Here is a 14,416-nt window from a genome sequence, read left to right as displayed (position 1 = left end):
ATTTTTGTGATGACCTTAAAAATCAAAATTTTTAAATAGGCTTAAGGCCTCCGCCAAGTTTGGTGAGTTTTCCAATATGATAAGGCCCCAAAAAGCCCCCCAAAGAGGTGGGAAAAAAATAATAATAATATAATAATAATAATAATAATAATAATAACAGTACAGATACAATAGGCCTTCGCAGCGCTTAGCTGCTCGGGCCTAATAATAATAATAAGAAACAGTACAGAACAATAGGCCTTCGCAGCGCTTAGCTGCTCGGGCCTAATAATAAGAAACAGTACAGAAACAATAGGCCTTCGCAGCGCTTAGCTGCTCGGGCCTAAATATTACAAAAATAAAACACAACATTCTAAATGGGAGTTTATGGTGCGTTGACAGCTGGAGTTAGGAAACCAAATCCTCATATAACTTCTGATGGCTCTCTGCTTATTGTTTTTAAGTTTTAGGAAGTGGTGCATGGTTAGGACTTTATTGAAAAATCCTAAATCTAAACAAGCAATATGACAAAGCAGAACTACCTGAATGAAGTACAACTGACCCTGTTTTCTATGGCTGTGAGTTACTAAAAGATGACCTATTAAACTTCCTCCAACAGGTAATGATCCGTCTATGGCCGTGATTATATTATGCAAAAAATGTACAAAATCCATTTTTTTCACAAAATTATTCTTATATAATTAGATTTTAGTCTGGTCAGTTCCGAATGAGCTTCTTTAGTGCATTTTGTCACTTTAAAGCCAAACAACTCAACGTTTACACTCATACATGAAAATGGCTGCAAACAGATGAGCTATTATACAACAAGATTTTCATCTTTGAAAATCATTAGTAGAGCCTCCTGCACAACTAACAAGAATGCAGAATTTTCAGGACAAGTGTTTCTTTTGCTGGAAAGGACAAAAGAACACTTGTACTTTCCAGCAGCCATTGTACAGTAACAAATTATTGTTATTTCAGTCCTTAAAATACCAAAATTTCCAATTGACTTCATATTGTGGTTCGTCTGTTGATGTAAATTTTAAGTATTAAATGATAATTTGATCAGTTAATCAGTCCTTTGGTAGACATTTTACTAAGTACGTTTTTGCTTTTACTTCACTAAATCTTTTGGCGACTCTACCCACCTGCGGGTAACAGGTAGGGGTTACTAGGTTACGGGCAGCATTAAATAATTAGTAAAAAATACAGGGTGTGTTTTTTTTTAAGAGCTTGGGCTGTTTTTAGAAGCAGTAGAGACCAAAATGGAAATACAAGAATATCAAGTGTGGTTTTTATTTTCCCCTGTAAGGATGGCGTTTCATTGGGTTTTCCATTGTTTGAGCCCAAATGATCCTCCGGTCTCGTTGCAGATGTCGCTGTAACTAAAGAAAACACCCACAAGCAGTTTACGAGGGAGCGGCAGGGCGCCGTGAGGCGACGGATCCACCAGGTCAACGGGCACAAGTTCATGTCCACTTTCCTCCGTCAGCCCACCTTCTGCTTCCACTGCAAGGAGTTCATCTGGTGAGTCCGACCCGCCGGAACCGAGTCAGAACCTAGCCGAAACTGTCTGGAGGAGACCTGACCATTTCCTCTCCTCTGTTACAGGGGTGTGTTCGGAAAACAAGGTTACCAGTGTCAAGGTGTGCAGGCCAGCCGTCCTCTTTGTTCGCCTGTTGGTCATCCGCGCTGCAGAAACGACTGTAACCCTGTGTGTGTTTTCAGTGTGTACGTGTGTAGTTCATAAGCGGTGCCACCAGCTGGTTGTCACTGTGTGTCCACGCATGAAGAGATCAACCAAAGAGAAGGTAACGACTGCTTGTTTCTGCCCCTTTTCTCATCATTTTCACACATTTTTAAGTAACTTTTTGCATTAATTCAGAAAGCCCTAAAATAGCAGCCCCTTCCCACACATGCAAGTTCACCCACTCAGCACCTGCAGCGATCAGCAGCCTTTACAGCTTCCTGTTTCTGTCTGAGTCGACCACTGAGCCAGAACAACGCACTTCACTAAACTTTCCCACATGAGCTTCTGATGCATTTACATCTCTACAGATGCACTCACTAGTGATCAGTATATTGTGCCAAAGCAAAAGTTTCTCCTGTTTTTGGTTAATTCTGAGCAAATGACGTAAAGACAAAAAACATCCAACTTATAGCAAAAAAACTTTGACCTTAACCTCATCAGAGATCAATACTTGTAACAATTTTCCTCTCAGATGGAAAGAAAGACATTTAACAAATATTTATTCACATCACAATTCCAAAAAAGCACAATTACTCGCATGTCAGAGAGAGAAAAGGAAAATCTCAAATATTAAAACAACTCACAAATCTATGTGGCTAAAATACCAAACAGAAATAAACCTTACACAAAATAAAAGTCTAATTTTCTTTCAATGAACATAAAACATTTCTAATACGCCGCATGGATAAAAATTTAAATTAGTAGCAGCATAAAAGGCATTCATCAGAGAAGGGAAGAAGGAAACAGAAGTAGAAAGAAAGAAAACATGTTGAAGCATGCTGATGAAACACCAAACTTTGCATAAGACAAAAAGTAGTGATAGCAAAGTCTGCAGACTGTTTTAAATGCCAACATTTCAAATTAGGAGGAACTTCAGAGAAATGTTGTCTGAGAGCAGCAGCTTGAAGACCTATCAAACTGGCACCATCCCCAGTAATCTAAACGCTCCTATAAGGCATTTTACACATTTAGATCAGCAGTCCCAACACACTTAAAACTCATCATTTACTTATACTGCTTGTTCTTTCACATTAAATCAAACTAATTTTGTCTGGTTTGAGTCGGGCAGAATTGCTAAACTTCTTTCTGTTTGATAAATTATATAATTTGGAGAGATTTTTCTCTGACTTTCTTCAAAGTCAAAATACTACAATACAATAAAAGTGTTATGCCTTTATAAACCTCTACAAAATCAAAGTTGTTATTTGATTTTGTAGTTCATTAACCGTTAAAGACTCAAATTTCCTTGTGTGACAATATGAGAAAACAGATACCAGGAAGATGAATGCAGACTTTCATAACTCTGGTTCATCCCTGGGTAAAATTTGATGCTTGTTGTTGCAAAATGTGCAAATCTGACCCAGAACAAAAGCAAAACTTTGTGAAGTTGCTGATGAAAGCAGGGAAGAGCCGTTATCTGTACCGACATGAACCGAAAGGCCGCTCTGCAAGGAAGAAGGCCTGGAAAACTCATCTTCAGAGGCCTTTTATTTTAGGAGAAACAAAACATTTAGTGTTTTGCCCCCCAAAAAATTGGAAATGTGGAGATCTCAGATTTTACTTTCCTTCAGGTTCTTGGTAAATCTCAACTGGGAGTATCATGTTAGGCAGATATTTTTTTTTTGCTGGTGCAACCTGTAAGATAGATTAAGCCGAGAACATGTTGTAGTTTCGAATGAAAAACTCAAGACATCAGTCCGAAAGTTTCAGCGTTGTTGGATTTTCTCTTTTGACGTTCACAGCTCTAAATTAGCTGCAAAGTGGTTTTCTGCATCTGTTTAACTAATCTGAGCTGTGTTGATTAATTTACAGTCTCTGTTGTTTTCTTGCAGGATGCAACTCAAGGTTTCAGCATCAACGTCCCTCACAAGTTCAGCACTCACACCTACAAGTCTCCAACCTTCTGTGACCACTGTGGTTCGCTGCTGTGGGGATTAGTTCGGCAGGGCCTGCACTGCAAAAGTATAAGATAAAGGAAAACTGGGATCTCATTTCTCTCTTGGTTTGACTAATTGACGTATTTATTCTCCTGTTCTCAGTTTGTAAAATGAATGTTCACATACGCTGCAAAGGCAACGTCGCCCCAAGCTGCGGCGTCAACAGCGTGGAGCTGGCCAACAAGCTAGCGGAGATGGGTCTACAGGCCGGAGGACTCTCCAAGAGGAACACAATGGTAGAAAGACTCTTTTCACATCACTCTAAATAACCTCTGGATCTCTGTGAACGTGTTGATCTGTTCCAGCAGGTTAAAGAGCCGAGTAGGCAGCCATCCGAGAGAACGGAGAGTACAACGACCACGGAGGGTCAGCCGGAGACCCCGCGGCTGGGGATCTCAGATTTTACTTTCCTTCAGGTTCTTGGCAAAGGCAGCTTTGGCAAGGTGGGAACGACTTCGGGTGAAAATGTGAATTATCCTGGAATGAATGGGATTATGGGAAAAAATATCAGCTTTTATGATGGAACAAGTTTCTTTTCACATATAAATGGAATATTGTTCTTATTTTATTGCCGACAACAGCATATTTTTTATGGGTTCTGCATGTAGATTTTCAGCCAGTATTCATTCTAAGTGGATATTTCACGCTAGAGTTAGCTCTGCAGCTGCAATACAGTTTGAACCGAAGTCTTATTAAATGTGATTTATACTATAAGAAAGCAAACATGCTGAGGTTGTACTTTTCCTATTCATGTTTTATTTGCAGATGTGTCAGAGGGTTGAAAGAACTAATCAGATTGATTGGTTATTGAGATAATCATTAACTGGAGCATACAGACTCTTAAAAAGGCTGTTCGTTAAAAGAACAACATATTCAGAGTATTAATAAAACCAAAACTGTACAAAATAAATACACATTTCACATTTGAAATTAAATAAATTCTCAGTTTAGAAATATGTTTTAGCATCTTAGCTGCAAAATGTATATTTTCATGGTGGAGTTTTTCCCAAATTATTGCGAGTATCTTAGCAAAGGACGTTTTTCAGAGTCTGTTATGATAATTTGATTATTAAATTAGTCGACAATTATTTTAATAGTCAATTAATCAGAATGAATCACAAATAGTCTGATCAGAATCATGTTTTAGTCCCAATCAAGTGTAATATTAAAATAGAAACCTGTTACTGAAGCTAACGGTTAATTGATAACTAAATTAGTTGACGATTGTTTCAATAATTGATTCATCATGATTAATTTGTTTCAGCCCTAATGATGTGTAATACCAATAACAAAAAATACGTATTTTACCCCAACAAAGTTGTCTTTTTAAATCTGAAAATTAATTATAATGACTCAAAGTTACCTACAATAACTAGCAATTCAATAAAATTAAATGGATTGACCAGATAAGACTTTGAATTTGTTTGCTTCATGTAAATACCGTTAACACGTCAACGATTAATCGCTAAATGACTCCACTTAATGATTAATCGGTTACGAAAATAGTGGACATTTATTCCTATCACCTATTAAATTGTTTAATTCCTAATGAAGCATAATATCAATGAAAAGTAATATATATTTATTGTGCCCCAACAAAATCGTCTTCTTAAATCTAAAGTTTAATTGTAATTCCTCAATGCTGCTTACGGTAGCCAGCAGTTGTGAAATTTCCTGTTTCTTGTGTGAATTGCAACTACGTGGTTTCTGCAGGTGATGCTGGCAAAACTAAACGGCAAAGATCACGTCTTCGCCATAAAGGTGCTGAAGAAGGACATCATCCTGCAGGACGACGACGTCGAGTGCACCATGACGGAGAAGCGGGTTTTGTCGCTGGCCCGCTGTCACCCGTACCTCACGCAGCTTTACTGCTGTTTCCAAACACCGGTCAGTGCCGCAGGAACACACTCAGTCTGTGTAGGAATCCCTGTTTAAAGCTGTGATACTTAGTTTTACAAAGACACTATAAATGGAACATTGTTTTTCCAAAAACATCAAACTTTTTTTATTAACTATGGTAAAATTTATTTTTTTTGGGAGGGAGGGGAAGGTCGGTTGCCGCATGTATGCAAATTTCAAGGCTTCACAAATTACTGTTTACATAACTCTGCAGCTGCACTAAAGTCTTATTGAATGTGAAAGTTTAACACTATGAGAAAGTAAACGTGTTTGTGTTCTTCTTATTTATGCTTCATTTGCAGATGTTCTTTTTTAGGACAGAACCGATTAATTGGGTTAATCGTGATTAATCGATTGTTGAAATAATCATCAACTAATTTATTAATAAATTGTTGGGAGTGTCAGACTCTAAAAAAGGCTGAAAGAACAACATATTCAGAGCAATAATCAAGTCAAAATTGTACAAAATTATATATATTTTTTTGCATTTAAGATGAAAAAAAATTGTCTGCATATATGCATCTTTAAACATTTTTAATTTCATAAAAAAAACTAACGTGGTTAAATAAAAAATCAGTTGAAGGTTCCATTTTTTATCCAATTAATCAATTTATCGTTAGAATAATCACTAAATACTAAAATACCAGCTAATGAATCATGAACCAACAGTCTGTGAAGGAATGTTCCTCATGCTTTAATCCTGAGTCATCGAGCTTTCTGGAAGTTAATGTTACGTAGTTCATGTAAACACATTTTTTGTTTGCTCATCTGAGGTTGTCAGATGAGCAAACAACACCGCAGCTGTTGCAGCTCATGCACCAGAACGCTTCCTTGTTTTCAGAAAATTTGAATTTTCAGGGCATTTTGTGGGTTTAATTAGGGACCTGTCGCTCCTGCCAGGCATTAATTATTCTGTCTTGGCAGATGAATACAGGAGTGTGTCGAAGTTTCTGATGGATTTCCTGATCAGAGTCAATTTAAGCTGGTAGCTCCCAGTTACTGGTTATGAGAGAAAGGAAGGAAATGGGAAGGAAGAGGAAGAGAGGAAGGAAAGAGGGAACCAAGATTAAAAAAAAGAAAAAAAAAAGAGAGAAGGAAAGAAAGAATGTTGATGGAAAGAGAAAAGGAGAGAGAGAGTTTCTGTTGATGTTGGGTAAAACCAAACTTTGTATATCAAAGACCAACCAGACAAGACAAACTCTGCAGCTTTTAGTTTGAAAAGTTGTGGTTTAGATGATGATTTATTAGACGAGGGGAACACATTTAAGAATTCACATACTCATACTCAGTAATTTAAATGCTCTCTGTGGTGATTCAAACATTTTCACCTGAGCTGTGAACACTGTATTTCAATTAGCTTAAAAAAAGACACTCAATAACCCTTTTTCTTTCTATTTCATGTTAAATTCAACTAGACTTTTCCTGTTTTAGGTCAGTTAGAATCACCAAAATAATTTAAATTTTCTACATGATAGGTGGAGAGATTTTTGTTTTAAAAATATATGCTGAAAGAGAAAAAATAAAGCAAATCATGGATTTTTTTGTGATGTTAATAATGATATTATTAGTCAAATAAATCAATAAATAATAGATTTTGCACAAATTCCAGTGGTTCAGCGCCTCAAAAGAAAACCTCTCATCTTATAAAACTCTTAAAAATACAAAGCAGCTAAAAAATCTAAACAGGTTCCTTGAAGTGGGATTTCGAGCTCAGGCGTGTCTCGTCTCATTCCCGTCAGCAGCTGTTTGCTGACGCCATTGTGGTGACAGATCAGATAAAACACAAAGAATTACAAAAATCCAAATGACGTTTGCATTACTGACTTATAGATGTTATGGATGTCGGCCGTCACGTCACTTTAACTCAATGAAATCAGAATTTTAGTTTTTTAGGTGTCATTTTGTCATCTGGTCAGCAGATGGCAGCAGATTTCCAGATTTTAATCTGACAGATTGACTCAGGAGAAGCCGGGCTTAGACACAGGATGCTCATAATCTGCTTTAGATGTTCAAATCATTCATGACCTACTTCTTACTGGGACGAATTGATCTGATGGTGCGACCAGTTCTCAGTTTATTCTGCATTTCATCGCTATCAGCTCTTTCCTGGCAATCACCGCAGACGTTGTCAAACATTGCTAAGAAATCGCCTCGTGCAAAAGGTGTTAAATTATCGCAGCTGTTGATTTTAGTCTGGCGTCTACGTAAATGCTGATGTGGAAAGAGAAGCAGAGGAAATGAATAAAGCTTGTGGTTACGTCTGTAGAGGCGGACACAGGTGTATTTTTAACTCTGCACTTTGTCTCCAACTAAGCTGTTTAAAATTCATTAGAATAAATGATGCAACTTTTTAGTAGAAGTACATTGTATTTTATTTTGTAATGAAGAGCTGCTTGTTAGTGGCACAAAATACATTTAACTCAAAACATTTATTGCATTTGCTACAACCCAACCAAAGAAGTGCAATATTATGACGTTTAACAACAATTAGTCTCGATTTTTTATTTTTTTTTTATTTTTATAAATATAAATTTACATGCATTTGTATTCACTCCCACTGCTCTCTGGTTCTCATTCCCTCAGTATGACAGTGCCACCACCGTGTTTCACCATAGGGATAATGCTTTCAGAGGGGTTTTCTCTCCATAAAGGTTTCATTTTGTCTGATCATAATACCTGTATCTCCTACATCGTTTGTAGAAAACAAAAAATTTTAGAGCTTTTTTTTTCTCCTTCTCCTGCAGGAAGTCTTGATTTTATTTTGGGATGTCAGAGAAAGGGGTATTGAACGCGAAAATGTCTGCCACACTTTTCAAATTTATGCCTCCAAACAAATTTACTATTGTTATTATTATTATTACATTTTATACTTCCATTTTGGTCGCAACTGCTTCCAAAAACAAAGCCAAGTACTTAAAAAACTTTTTTGTAATAATTTAATGTTTTTAGTTTCTAAAACCTCCAGATTGTAAAACTAGTTTCCATGGTTACCTAGCAACCGTACCGAAGCCCAGCCTGTCACCTAGCAACCGCAGCTGAATTCCAGCACATTTGGTCAGCTGATCTTATCCCTGCAGATATTTGGCATAAATTAATTATTTTATGATACATAATATTTGTCAGGATTTGCAATAAAATAATTCGGATTTACTCAACATTTGTAATTAAACAAATATTTTGACCAATAATTTAATTAATTTATATTTAAATTTACTTAATTAAATCAATAATTTTTTGTTAAAGTTGAATATATGTTAATTGTCGCTTTGTTGCCATAATTTTAAAATCTTGTTTTGTTGTTGACTTACTATTCATAAACCACTTGTTACATTTTTGTTGGTTGTGCAGGAGGTTCCACTTCTGCTTTTCAGAGAGTATAAAAGCACTCTCTGAAAAGCAGAGTGCAGTTATATGTGCACAGTTTGCAGCCATTTTCAGGACGCCCTAAAATGGCTAACAATGGCCAAACTGAGCAGACTAACGTATCTTTATCGAACCATGATTTTGTGCAAAAAAATCTGTTAATAAAACATGTTTTTACCTGTCCTGACCTGTTCCAGGAAGAATAATAGGTCACCTTAAAAAAAACACTTCATAATTAAGCTTTACCTTCTGTTGGCTTGAGACATAAAATCCCCGTAAAACTCACTGAAGTTGGTTGCTACAATAAAATGTGGAAAAGTCTAAAGGTTGGAAAAACTTTTCCATGTTCTTTCTCTTAAAGTGGTTTTCTTTTCCCCAGTCTGATTAACAGACCAATCGTCACCACTCAACAAAGATTTATGGCTCATAGCTGGATTTATTTGCAGTTTGCTGCACAAAAATTCATAAAACAAACATGTAAAATTTATGTGCAGCCACATCTGAAATCATTCTGCGCTTACAGTCACTGGTTTCTGTAATAACACTGCAGCCTGAGGGAGGCTGTAAATGTCGTCTCCTCGTTTAGATTGTTTCATTTGTTTTAAATTCCAGGATCGTCTTTTCTTTGTGATGGAGTTTGTGAATGGAGGCGATCTCATGTTCCACATCCAGAAGTCCAGGAAGTTTGAAGAGGGCAGAGCGCGTTTCTACACGGCGGAGATCACATCCGCCCTCATGTTCCTGCACAGCAAAGGCATCATCTACAGGTTTGAGACAAAAACTCATAAAACATAAAGTCAGCTACAGAACTGCAGAATATGTGCTCAGAAATGTCATATTAAAACAAATATAATCTTTGAAGCTGTAAAAAGGAATAATAATTAACTATTCAGACCTGATCTTTCTGTATAATACTTCTAAGTTAAATTTTTATTTCAAAAGCTACCAAGAAATTGTAAATCCATGTTTTCATTTTAATGTACTTGGAAGAATTAAGTTGAGCTTTAATCAAGTTAGGTTATATAAATTACAGGAAAAATGGAGTGTTCACACAATTCAGACTGTTTTTTGTTGTTGTTTGTTTTTGCTTTTTTTATAGAAAATTCTTACTTTTTACAAAATTCAGATTTTTTTCACAGAATTCTGACTCTAGAGGATTATGACTCTAATCTCAGGATTTTTACCCTTTTTTTTAGAATATTAAATTTATTTTATTTTTGTTTACAATATTCAGATTTGTTTTTTATAGAATTATGATACATTTTTTTACAGAATTCACAGGATTTGTTTTTCGTTATTTGTGCAAAATTCTGACTTTTACAGAATTAAATGTTTCTTTTTTGTTTTTTAATAGTTCAGTTTTTAAAAAAATTCTGACTTGAAATTCAGAATTTGGACTTATGATGTCATATATTATGATTTACACACTAATCATAATTTTATGGGGTATAATTTTCAGAATAATATCGCCAAACATGTCAATATTTTGACACTGTCCTGAAAATGACCTGTAACTATCTGAATAAACTATTTAAGCATTTACTGTCAGAATCAGTGCAAAGCTGTGCTGGACGCAGCTCAAGTCTAATTCATTCCCACTTTCTGCACTGATCATGCATGGAGCCTCCTGGAGTCTCAGATTAGATGAACCAGGATGTCAAAGGTCACAGAGAGTTTGATGATCCATAGTGACTGATGAAAATGTGGATTTATTGCAGATGGTCTCATCACTCCAATATTGTACAATAAATATCGCAATCGCATGATTTCCTAAATCTGCAAAGCTGGAAAAAGATTCAAGTAACACAGTTTTAAGTTTTAATTTACCAACATTAATATTGATAACAAATCGATTGTGTTTTGCACTCTGAGATAATAATAAGATGTGAGACCTCCCGGTGCATGATGGGAGGGAAGGGGGCCATCATGTGAGCAAACAGTAACTCCAGGGTTATATTTAGGTCACCATGTGTCCTGCAGTCTGGGTCCGGCACATCCCACAGCTTCTGTAGAATGACGGGATAAAATTACAACCTACAAAATAAAACTAAACCTGACTCCTTAACGTCACTCTGAATTATTTTATCTTATTATTTTGTGTCCAAGCTTTAACTTCTCTGCAGATATTGGTTCAATATTTTTATAGGATTAATCATTTGGCCCCCAGACTGCACTGGTTTAGTACAACATGAAGAATTTTTGTCTTTATAAGCCTTTTTTTTTTTTTTTTTTTTTTTGCTTTTATTTATAAATCTGTACTATTTCAATTGTCACCTTTAGCTAAAGTTATTGAGAGCCATTTTGACTCTGGAGTTGCAGGTTACCAAACCCTGAGTTAGCTTTACTTTCATCTGTTTCCCAATCAAACATCACATTTCAGCAATAAAATGGTGCTAAGAAGAAGAATATGATTTTACAACACAGCAAAAAAAAGTTCATTTTGTGCGTCACAGCATTTGTCACCACTTCCTCTGCTCCTCTTTGGAAATGTTCACATTTATAAATGATTATCTGAGATTCTTTCTCATCAGTGTTGAAACCAGAGCTTCCAGTTTACCCAGTAAACACAGGAAACTAAGCTGGACTCCAGGTTAATTAGATAACTGTTGCTGGTTATATTTTTGTTGATATTTCATCTCTGTAATGAACACAAAAACATTAAAGATGCATCTGGATATCTTGGGCTTGTGGGGCGCATCACTGCAAAAATAAAATATTTCCAAGTACTTTTGGTCTAGTTTCTAGTGCAAATATCTCAGTACACTTCAAAAAAGACAAAACTAACTGACAAGAAAATTTTCAGCAAGATATAGGATCTTTTTTTAATAAATAATTCTTTAACACTGATAAAGAAAGTTAATTGTTCCACTGGCAGATAATTTCACCAATATATTTTGTACTTTATTGGTCAAATAATAGTGAATTTTCATCAGTGTTAAGGAATTATTTATTAGAACAAGGTCCTATATCTTGCTGAAAATGTTCTTATAAGTTAGTTTTATCTTATTTCAAGTGTCTGAAAATATTTACACTAGAAACTAAACCGAAATTAGTTGGCAAAATTTAGTGCAAAGCCTAAAACAATTGCATCATTGTCATTCTACTTATTAATTAATAAAATTATGACAATAATGACATATTAAGTAGTATTTTTATTCATTTCAACGAGCATTCAACCAGAACAAGGTGAATATCCAGCAAGAAAACACAAAACCCTACAAAGTGTTTTTGATCTAGTGTGCAAATATCTGTTCACTTGAAATAAAACAAAATTAACTTACAAGTAAGTTTTTAATATCTTCTTATTTCACTGATGAGAATTTTTTTCTCTTCATAAGTGAAATAATCTGACAGTAAAACTAGTACTTTTTCATCAATATAAAGAATTTTATTTTTTAAACGCTTGCTTGCTGAAAATCACTTCTAATTTAGTTTTATCTTATTTCACATGAACTAAGACGTTGTACTGGAAACTGGACCAAGATTTTTGGTAAGATTTTGTATTTTTGCAGTGTGCGGCTGTTTTCCCACTACTTGGTTAAACAAAGAGAGAAGTGCACCGCAGGAGGTTGAGTCAATGTTATACAACCTTCTTCAAGCAGAAAAAAGCAAACCAGATTAATCCAACCCACTGAGTGCTTAATCAACAGTCAGGCTTTCAGCAGCTGGTTGCCGCGTTTATCGTCTCCTCCTTTACATGGAAATGACTCAGTCTTTCTTCCATTGGAAACTGAAACGTTAAGTTTCCTTTCATTATATTAAATTTCATCTGTGCAGCTTCAGGCCTCATCTGCACAGTGACCTTTGCATGAGTGCTGGGTCATCTGATCACAGATTAGAGCTTAACCCAGGATCCCACACTCAGCAGCTTTAATCTCATGTCAGATGACAAAGCAGCAGCTGAAACGAACATGGAGATGGAGATTATTTCTGGCAGGCTCAGAGACAAAACCTCGGCGGAGAGAGCCGTACTCACCTGACTGGATCATTTCAGGCATCAGTTACCACATTTATAGATTACATCTTTGCTGCATCTGTGCATTTTACTTTAAGGTTTATTTCTGGATGGTTATGTAAAAAGCTGCATGTAAATTTTGTCAAATAAAGTACAAGATGATTCTCTCTGACATATTTCTCACCATGCGAGTCAAAACTGTAAAGTTGAAAGTATTTGACAGCCACAAAATGTTTTTTGTCTGGACAACAACGTACAAAACACAATAACAGAATCTGGATGAATATTGACATAATAAACATATTTGACTGTGTTAGACAGTTTGTGATCATGTTCTGATTGACTGAAATGTTTTTATTTGTGTTTTTCTGTTCGTTTTGCCTTGCAGGGATCTAAAACTGGACAACGTCCTGCTGGACAAAGACGGTCACTGCAAGCTGGCAGACTTCGGCATGTGCAAGGAGGGAATATTTGAGGGCGTGGCCACCGGGACGTTCTGCGGGACTCCGGATTATATCGCCCCAGAGGTCGGTTAAAGCCCTCAGATTATTGATTTTCAGAATTAATAGTTGGTTTTATTTATTTGTTTATTTTGTTGTTTGACAAAATTCTCCAAACTAAAGAGGCATAAACATAATTTTCATTCATTTACAATGCAGGAAACTCTGAAGTTTGAGTTTAAAAATGTGGAAAAACAAAATAGAGTCTGGGAAAATGTTTCTGTTTTCAGATGTTATTCTGTTTGCTTAAAGTTTTAATTAAGCAAACAGATTGATGAATCTATCCATTCATCGGTACATCCGATAGATTGATGTACCATCCATCCATCCATCCATCAGGGTGCTTCACTGAAGGGATGTAAAATGGATGTTTAAGTTCACAAAACATTCCTTTTTATAAACGACAGCACTGTAATTGAGGAGGAAAAGGAATTATTTCAGTTTAAATACTCTGAGCTCATTTTTTCATAAATATATTTAATTATAGATGATTTGTTTTTAAACTGAATGAGCTCCAGTCAGCCTCCTGCAGGCTTTAAGCTCGCGTGATGCAGTTTTTCCATCAGACCACCTCCGTATGAACAAACATGGCGCTTGTTGCTCGTCACTTAAGATTCCTTTCTGACTAACTGGAAGGCAGCGCATGCATGAGGTCAGTTTGTAAGCTTCCCTGTTCGCTCTTCAGGATAGATATTCAACCGCATGTTTGCTTTTCAGAATCCCAGATTGTCTTTGTTTTTTTCAAGCAAAAGGGCCGTTTAAAAGTGCTTGATCCGAATCCAACATGACTAAAGCTCAGGTTGTGGATCTAAATCAACTGCTGAGACTTTCCTGCTCTCCCTGTTTTAACAGGAAACTTTACAGAGCTTTGAAAACCCATTTGCATCCTTGTTAAGTCAAGGATTCACTTTTATTGGACAGGTTTTTTTGCGCAGTTTTTCTACGTCTGCTTACTGACTGAACTGTGGAATCAGGAAATCACTTTTTCATCAAGTTAACTTCACTTTTTGTAATTTTTCTACTTCCATTTTGG

The 14,416-nt window shown here is 35.9% G+C and overlaps 1 protein-coding gene across 3 annotated transcripts in view; it reads left to right on the top strand.

Annotated features, from left to right (window-relative positions):
* Positions 1-14,416, top strand: part of prkcha (protein kinase C, eta, a) — a 58,312-nt gene that overhangs the window by 37,632 nt on the left and 6,264 nt on the right. For 2 of the 3 annotated variants that reach the window (XM_055053410.1, XM_055053408.1), the window contains exons 3-11: positions 1,353-1,506; positions 1,591-1,625; positions 1,708-1,790; positions 3,562-3,691; positions 3,769-3,902; positions 3,972-4,109; positions 5,380-5,553; positions 9,541-9,695; positions 13,272-13,410. In XM_055053410.1, coding sequence (XP_054909385.1) covers positions 1,353-1,506; positions 1,591-1,625; positions 1,708-1,790; positions 3,562-3,691; positions 3,769-3,902; positions 3,972-4,109; positions 5,380-5,553; positions 9,541-9,695; positions 13,272-13,410 — 1,142 coding nt within the window. The remainder of the gene's footprint in view (positions 1-1,352; positions 1,507-1,590; positions 1,626-1,707; positions 1,791-3,561; positions 3,692-3,768; positions 3,903-3,971; positions 4,110-5,379; positions 5,554-9,540; positions 9,696-13,271; positions 13,411-14,416) is intronic. The other variant, XM_055053409.1, reaches the window with a different exon arrangement.

Source organism: Poeciliopsis prolifica, unplaced genomic scaffold, assembly GCF_027474105.1.
Source record: "Poeciliopsis prolifica strain line A6 unplaced genomic scaffold, Auburn_PproV2 SCAFFOLD037, whole genome shotgun sequence".
Taxonomy (NCBI): domain Eukaryota; kingdom Metazoa; phylum Chordata; class Actinopteri; order Cyprinodontiformes; family Poeciliidae; genus Poeciliopsis; species Poeciliopsis prolifica.
Note: the sequence above shows the minus strand (reverse complement) of the source record. Positions and strands in the feature narration are given on the sequence as shown.